Source organism: Octopus bimaculoides, chromosome 16 (genome assembly GCF_046866305.1).
Source record: "Octopus bimaculoides isolate indiv1 chromosome 16, ASM4686630v1, whole genome shotgun sequence".
Classification (NCBI taxonomy): Eukaryota; Metazoa; Mollusca; class Cephalopoda; order Octopoda; family Octopodidae; genus Octopus; species Octopus bimaculoides.
The window spans coordinates 9,224,828-9,234,271 of NC_142943.1; the positions used below are offsets into that span (position 1 = coordinate 9,224,828).

Below are 9,444 nucleotides of genomic sequence, written 5' to 3' on the forward strand. Positions count from 1 at the left end.
GAAGACAACTATATGTGTTGGTATATATGTTATTCTGCATTTGAGAATAAATTATTTCCACATGGTTCTGGGTTCAGTCTCACTGCATGGGCAAGTGTCTTCTCCTATAGCCTCGGGCCTTGGTCGGGCCGACCAAGGCCTTGTGAGTGGATTTGGCAGATGGAAACTGAAAAGAAGCCCGTCGTATATATGTATTTATGTATGTGTATATGTTTGTGTGTCTGTGTTTGTCACACACACCCCTCCCACCAACATCGCTAGACAACCGATGCTGGTGTGTCTATGTCCATGTAACTTAGCAGTTCGGTAAAAGAGTACGATAGAATAAGTACTAGGCTTACAAAGAATAAGTCCTGGGGTCGATTTGTTCGACTAACGGCGGTACTCCAGCATGGCCGCAGTTAAATGACTGAAACAAGTAAAAGAATATTTCAGTATGCATACTTTAATGCGCTTGTGCGTGTATAAATATTAATTTGCACCAATATGGGTGTACATGTGTGACGAAACGTGTGCTTCATGAGTGCGTTACTTGTTTGTACGTGCATGTTAGATAATGAGTGCACTTCCATAACAGTTATTGATATATTTCAGGATTAAACCACACGAGAGACCCTTTAATGTCAGTTCAGTCGGGGTTAATTAATGCAGTATATGCACAATTTGTGAAATAGATGCATAATAGCAACGGTGGTATTTGCTACAGTTTTTCTCTTTCATTTACACAAATCCATCGATAATTGTATCTTAAATAAACATACTGCTTAAAAATAGTGTGATGTTCATGCCTTTCCTATTGAGAGGTTACAATATGTTGTTTGTTTTCAGCTAAAGATCGAAACCAGGTCGAAGGCTCTGCTCAGTTACCACTTATGTCGTTGTTGCTGTTTAGTTCCAGGTAAAACTAGATCTAATAGATCTATGAAAGACGTTCCAGCCATGACCATTTCGTCTAATTTTATATAACGTAACTGTAACTAACCAAGATTACATTATTAAATGGTGTCCTTCCCTTTTTTATAAAGATAAATAAGTTAACTGCTATTTCTAGCATATCGTGTGGACACATAATAGCACCCTCGTTGGATCATGGCAACCTTTATTTTCAATAATGGCAAGCACCATAAATATTTATATATTTATTTCATTTTATGTGTCAGGAGAAGGTTTCTGTTTTTTTACATTGTACTCTAGACGCGTGGCCTAATGGTTAGGATGTTACATTCGCGACTATAAAGTCGTGGTTTCGATTCCTGGCTCGGGCGGTGCATTAAGTTTCTTGAGCAAAACTCTTCACTTCACGTTGCTCTAAACCATTCAGTGGTAAATGAGGTCTAGCAATAGCAGGGAAGTTAATCCTGTAATAGACTGGCGTCCTGTCCATGGGTAGTATTGTTGCATCTGTGATTCATAACCTCTCGAAACCGGGTTAAAGTCCGGCCTTATGACTCCTGGGGTTCATAAGAGATCTAAGTTACTCCAGGAAGTTGCGGACGCCTCCATTAACATAAATAAGAAAGTAGGGTTTGGATAATATAATTCTGCTTCTCCTTAAAAAAGACAGGATGGCCACGGATGAATACTCGAGGTTATAAAACGACAACAACAACAATAACGTCTTTGAGACATTGAAAAATATCGAGATGGTTACGCTGGAAGGTCTTTGGCCATAAGCTCATGACTCAAATCTGAGATGGGGCTCAACAACAAGAGATAATATATCTCTCTTGAACCATATCTGTGTCTTAAAAAAACTGGAGGGTTATATTTGGGAATGTAGTCCTAGATACACTATGCCTGAAGATGGGTGCAACGGCTGACCTGAGGCTAAACAATAGCATTAATCTGTTATAATCAGATTCGGAGGCCATCGTCAAGCCACGGTGACCATTCATCTCCACATAAATATGTGTGTGTGTGAGAGAGAGAGAGAGTATGCGTGTACGTGTGCGTGTGTGTGTGTATGTGTGTGTGTGTGTGTGTATATATATATATATATATATATATATATATGTGTGTGTGTGTGTATGTAGGTATGTATATCTGTTTATGCAAAGGAAAAAGGCGGTAAGCTGGCAGAATCGTTACCACGCCGGACAAAATGCCACTGAGGTCGACTTTGCTTTCATCCTTTCGAGGTCGATGAAATAAGTACCAGTTGAGTAATCGTCTAACCCTACTCCCGCAAAATTTTAGGCCGTTTGCCTAAAATAGAAAGGATGTTTTTCTGAAGGAAAGGTGTCAACATGGGCTGATCCAGCTTGGCACTAGTGTTGTTGCATACGTTGCTGTGGGAATGTAAACAGCCATAACATATACCACGGGGCATCTCTCCCGACTCGTTCTGTCCATCCACTGGTTCCAAAATGGATTGGCAAAAAAAGATGAAAGGGCATGACCCCGAAAATATGAAAGACAAAGTTGACCCTCGCTGAATTTGTTGAGGGTGAAAACAGACACCACTTCTAATACAATGTTTTTACATTTCCGCCAATCTATCACCCTGGACTGATGCAGTTTTATCGGCCCCGGAAGGATGAAAAACAAAGTTGACCTCGCTGAAATTTGAACTCAGAGCATCGAGAGTGGAAACAAATATCGAAAGTCATCTCGCTTGACTCTCTAACAGTTCCACCAATTCACCGCCTCGGATTTGGTTCTTTTTAATGACCACGAAAGGATAAAATGTAAAGATGGCCTCGACAGAATTTGAGCCCAGAGCGCCGAGAGAGGGACCTAATACCACAAGGTTAGGAACCCAATGTTCTTACGATTTCACCAATCCGCCAACTTGGATCGATGCGTTTTTGCAGGTCCCGAAATTGTGAAAGTCAAAGCTGACCTCGGAAGAATTTGAACTCAGAGGGCAGTGATCTGGAACAAATACCGCGTAACTTTCAATCCAATGATTTAACAACTCAGTGAATTTACCGATATCGGCAGAATGATTCCAGTATTTAAGAGTGGAGTGCAGTATAGTGGATTATGTGAACCTTCGAGTGTGACTTCTACTTTATTTGACCCCAGAATAATGAAATGAAAAGTTGACTTAAGCGAGATTTGAACACACAACATTAAGAGACGTAATTAAATACCACAAAGCATTTCGTATGACAATCTACCGATTCTGCTAATACACGCTCTTATAAAAATGTCACTAATAACAAACCTAACATTGATGAGACGAAAGAGGAAATATAATCGATTAATCGACTTTTTTCTTCTATTGATTTCTCTGTTTTAATCAACTCCGGGGATGATAAAAAGCAAACTATCGACTTAATGAGTATTTGAACCCCAGAACCATGAGACAACCACCTCTGAAAGTCTATTTCGACACACTACCAACTCTAATTCTCAATTTTCGTTCCCCTTTGTTATCTTCATTTTATTTTTTCATTTATTTCTTTTATTTTGTTAAGCCCTTATTTATTTTTTAAGGGAGTGAGGCGTAGTTGATCGAATAAACAAGGGTATGACAGGTCTGTATTTTGTGGACTTTTGTAGGATCCAAAACTACATGATGCGCGCCAGTTAATATACGTACCGGTATTATTCAAAGCGGGAGACGAACTCGCGACGTGTAAACAGAATGGTTTTTCGAAGACTGCACAGAATGACTTGTTTTAGTTCAGAGTTGTAATGTCTCTGCTGGGAACCCAAATAAAGCAACACAACCACGGGAACCCAAATAAAGCAATACAATCACCACCACCACAACAACAACACAACGGCAACAATGACAACTAATACTACTACAACTACTATTACTACAGTTATAACAATAACAACAATTACTGTTAGTGCCTCTACAACAACAACCACTGCTACTACTACTACTACTGCAATACTGTTAGAGCAACAAAAACAACAACAATGCCGCTTGTGGTAGCAATAATTATAACATAATTAACAATAGAGATAGCAATCAGGTTATCAACCATAAGAAGAGAAGTAACAACAACAGCAACAACAACAAGAACGATAGTAACATCGAAGGCAACGCCACTACCAACAGCGCTACCTACAACAATAATAGTACTTACAACAACAACAACAACAATTACAACGACGCCGACAAAAGGAACTCTAATGATTCTTTCTACTGGAAGTATAAGGCCTGAAATTTCGGGGAAGTGGGGGGAGTCGATTAGATCACCCCCCCCCCCAGTACACAACAGGTACTTATTTTATCAACCCCGAAAGGATGAAAGGTAAGGTCGACCTCGGCGGGATTTGAACTAAGAACGTAAAGATAGACGAAATGCTTAGCGGCATTTCGTCCAGTGTGCTAACGATTCTGCCAGCTCGCCACTTTGATGACAACAACAGTAACAACAAAAGAAAGAATTTTTAATAATCCTTTCTTCTATCGGCACAAGGCCTGAAATGTTTAGGGGCAAGGGGCTAGTCGATTACATAGGCCCACTGGTACTTAATTTATCGACCCCGAAAGGGTGAAAGGCAAAGTCGACCTCGGTGGAATTTGAACTCAGAGCGTAAAGACGGACAAAATGCCGATAAGCATTTTGTCCGGCGTCCCACCGGTTTTGCCTGCTCACCGCCTTAAACGGATCTTTAATAATGATTTCGAATTTTTGTACAAGGCCAGTAATTTCGGGGCAGTGAGGAAAGTCGATTGCATCTACCCCAGTGTTTAACTAATGCATATTTTTATCGACTCCGAAAGGACGAAAGGCAAAGTCGAACTCAGCCGTATTTGAACCCAGAACATGAAGACGTAATGTCGTTAAGCATTTTGCCTGGCGTGCTAACGATTCAGCCAGTTCGCCGCCTTAAAAGCAATTTAACAAAAAAAAAAAAAAAAAAAAAAAAAAGCGATTTTAATATCACCATTAAATACTAGAACAACAACAGCAATAAAAATGCGACAACAACAGCAACAACAAAAGTAGCATCGATATTAACAATATCAATAATAACAAAATCAACAAGAATAACAACAACAATATTAATTACAGAGACAACGATAACGGCTACATCAACATTATCAACAAACGGCCAGAGAGAGAACCTTTAGGGAGTCAGTCGATGTGCTAAAAATAGCAACCAAATCGCTTATCAAGCTGTGCATCCTTTTTCTCCCCAACCGGTATAAAGGGGAAGATATTGTGGGATAATGTGACCGAGCGCCCGAAGAAAATAGAGGAGATTGTCACGGTTGGAACGCCTCTGATCATGGATTTTCTCATTTAGAATTGACGTGAAGCCAGCCAAACAACAACAACAACAACTGATTCCAGCGACAACGATAACAGCAAGATGAACATCAAGAAACGGTCAGATTGAGAACTTCTAGGGAGTCAGTCGATGTGCTAAAAATAGCAACCAAATCGCTTAACAAATTGAACACCCTTCTCTGCCCCAACCAAACTGAAGGGAAAGATATTGTGAGAAAATGCGACCGAGCGCCTGAAGAAAAAAGAGGTGATTGTCACGGTTGGAACGCCTCTGATCACAGGTTTTCTCATTTAGAACTGGTGTGGAGCCAAACAGCAACAACAACAGAAACAACAATACCATTTCACCCAACACCAATGCCAAGTCTAAACACAGCAACAGACCCGAGTCCACCATGCCCACCTCTACTGAACCTATCGAAGGTAACTTTATGCGCCCCGTCCTCTCCATCTATTAGAAATAACAACCAAATCGACACACTAAAGTCATACGCTGAAAGAAGGACGGAACACATTAGATGCACTGACTAAATGGAAGGCGTAATGGTCATGGCTGGCGTGTCTGTGATCAATGAGTGTATTTACTCAGAACTCACCTGAAGTAAGCAACAACAACAACACCAACAACATCAACGACAATAATAGAATGAACCGTCGTGGGGCGGGTTGCCACAATCGCATCCCATCACAATGTACCATGTCTGCTAAACCAGTGCAATGTCAAAGTTTGCATCGAAGTCCTCAAGTAGATGAAACCCCCATTATAACTGGAACTGCACTGGAAGGAACTGCAGACATGTCTATCGTCGAGGTCTGTTCCGCTAAGGAAGTCCTTCCTTCAGCCGCTCATAAGATCTTCAATACAGCCATCGACACCGATAACAACAACGACCACAGCGGCAGTAAAAGATATGTCAAGATATAGCATTTGTATATATACATACATATATATATATTATACATATATATATATATATATATATATATATATATATATATATATATATATATATATATATATATATATATATATACATATATAAATTTATGTATATATTAATATTATCTCGGTTGAAAAAACTTCGATAATGTAAATATGTTAATAGTTACCATGGGTAGCAAAAATCACACAAAAACTGGGATATCACACCCGTTTAATAGGTAGAAATACCGTGTTAAAGTGATGTATTTTGAGTAGATATAAAGAATAATAATAAAGTGAGCAAAACGCATATAAACAATAAGTTTCTTTTATATATATATATATATATATATATATATATATATATATATATATATATATATATATATATAAGTCAGTATTAGTATATATTGTCAGTAATGAGGAGTGTATTGTATAGTAAAGTACAGTGATTGGTATGGTGCAGTATATATAAGATATAGCATAGTAATAATTATGATATGGTATAATGAAGTACAGTGGTAAAAGAGTTTGAAGAAACTTACCATTGATATGTGCTGTGGTTGATAATTTTCCCGAATTCTCCATGGGTAATTTCTTCTTTGGAGGCATTTTGGTCTTATAGATAGTTGGATAGACAAGGTAGTGAGGGCAAACGAATAGATAGATAGATAGATAGATAGATAGATAGATAGATAGATAGATAGATAGATAGATAGATAGATAGATAGATAGATAGATAGATAGAGTGAAAAGTGGATTGATTGATGTATGGATAATGGATAGATAGAAAGAGCTGGAGCGAACACAAGCACCCCTTTTACATCCAAGCACCTGTCTATCCGTCTGCCCGTCTATCCGACCGGGGTATATTTTAGCCCAAAAGCCAATTTAGTTGGCAGTCTTCCTGATGAAGTTAAAATTCCGTCCTTTTGGAAATGTCTGAATCAATTCTCCGCAATTGAATGAAAGGTAAATTTAACTGCAGGTAAATTAATTAAGCCATAAAACAGCAATCTTTCCTTCATGAAACTTCAAACCAAATTACTAATTAAGGACGATAGAAGTTCCTTTCTATAATATCATCGAGAAAATTCCATTCCACTTTTATTTTAGCGAGCTTTCTTTCATTGAAAACTTTTGATTGTTAGTTTTCCAATTTTTTGAGAATTTATAATAAATACTTGCTTTTTCTTTCTTTACCTTTATTTTCTTTTTTTTTTTTTAGCTTTTTTCTTCTAATTTATAATTTTGAATTTTTGATGTTACTTTTCTTGTTCTGTAATTCCTTCAAATATCTTCAGGCTACCGATACTTCATTTACAAATTATCTTTGTTGTTTTAAGGTTAAAAAAAAATTCAAATTTCATTGATATTTTTCTTCTTCTGCTTCCTCTCAGTAATCCTGGAAATATAGATTTATCATATATATCTGTGATATTCTCGTTTTTCATATTTAAAGTTCATATATTCTTTTCTTTCATACACGACATATGTATCTCTATATATATATCTTTTTGTTTTTGTTTTTATTCATATGATAATGTTCGTTTTTACATTTTCCCTTTCAGATAGAATATTCTTTTAACAAAACACTATAACAATTTTTATATCATAGCATTCGATTCAATATAATAGCATCTCATAGAATCTCTACAGACGAAGCTGTTTATTTCCTTAGCTTTACATCTTCAGATTATTATTGTTGTTGTTGTTGTTGTTGTTGTTGTTGTTGTTGTTGTTTAGTTCCTTCTCTCCTTCCGGAAAAGCAACACAAACCTTTTTCTATAGACTATCAGTTATAATGCAGGTGAATAAAGTCAATGTGTTTTATATACAAGCATTCATTAACTTCTAACTGATGGCTCTGTATTATATATATATTTATGTGCATGTGCGTGTGTGCGTACATATATATATATATATATATGTGTCTGTGTGTGTGTGTGTGTGTGTGTGTGTGTGTGTGTTTAGAAATTATTTACTTCTCTTCATGTATCCCTCTTAATTGCGGATATTTTATAACTTCAGCACTATTAAAAAATTATTACTAATATTCAGCCAGTATTAGTAAATATTGTTGCTTTTGTTGTTGTTTTTGTTGATGTTGTTGCTGTTGCTGCTGTCGTCGTGGTCGTGGTCGTGGTCGTCTTAGCCGTTTTGGCATCAAAGTTAAAAAGTCAATCTCCATCGGCCATTATTGAGCCAAATACTAGGGAAGTTTTCAAGTATATTGCCAAATTATATTTTGGTTTTCTTTCCCGTCTATTTCATTTAACATCATATATGACATTTCCTATATTATGCTATTATATTATATTGAAGCATATATATATATATATATATATATATATATATATATATATATATATATATATATATATATATATATATATATATATATATATAATGTTATATTATATTATATATGATATTATATTTTAGCTAGAGGTAAAGGTATGAAGACGAAAATGTGATGAAAGATTCGATGCATATACACCTATTCCAAACATCATCCTATGTAGAAAAAGAATATGTACATGTATATATGCGTATATGTATATTCATTACATATCTTCCGAGCGTAACTCTTGCGATATCTATGATATATATTTTTTCGGAAGAGATATCCGAAAAATCTTTTCGTTACTACAACTGTAGCGTTCGCTTACTTTCTCTCTCTCTCTCTCATTTCTCTCTCTCTCTCTCGCTCGTTCGCTCGCTCGTTCGCTCGTTCGTTCGCTCGCCTCTTCTTCTACTGCCAGAGTTGAGATTCTTCAAAGAAGCAATCAGCGAATCGGCTGCAGAGCTACATCAACATTGAATGTTGCATTACTGCCTGACTGACGGTCTTACTATTTCACTGTTAGACTGTCGGTCTGTTTGCCTGACTGTCTGACAGGGTGGGTGCCTAGCTTGCTGGCTGGCTGGCTGGTTGGCTACAGGTTTTTCCTCTTACTCTTCCCGTTCCCCTTCTTCCTCCTCCCCTCTCCTACTATCATATTCAGTTACTTTAAGTAATACTAAGTGGTCGTTGTAGAAATGGTGGTGATGGCATCAGCGGTGGTGCTAGTGGTGGTCTACTCTAAGAAACTAATACCAATTCCTGACTTTAATTTCTCTAACATTGCATTTTCCAGTTACGTGGCACTTCGGACAAGGGTCATCTACTATGAGTGACCAAACCCTTCTGAGTGAATTTGATAAAAGTAAACTGATAGAAGTCCATTGTATATATATATATATATATTATATTATATTATATTATATTATATTATATTATATTATATATATATATATATATATATATATATATATATA

General features: G+C 36.8%; 1 protein-coding gene across 1 annotated transcript in view; it reads right to left on the bottom strand.

Moving 5' to 3' along the window:
- Window positions 1-8,473, bottom strand: part of LOC106871446 (synaptotagmin-15) — a 272,781-nt gene extending 264,308 nt beyond the window's left edge. Inside the window, exon 1 of the mRNA XM_089364108.1 lies at window positions 6,669-8,473. Coding sequence (XP_089220234.1) covers window positions 6,669-6,735 — 67 coding nt within the window. The 5' untranslated portion in view covers window positions 6,736-8,473. The remainder of the gene's footprint in view (window positions 1-6,668) is intronic.
- Window positions 8,474-9,444: the final 971 nt, after the last annotated feature.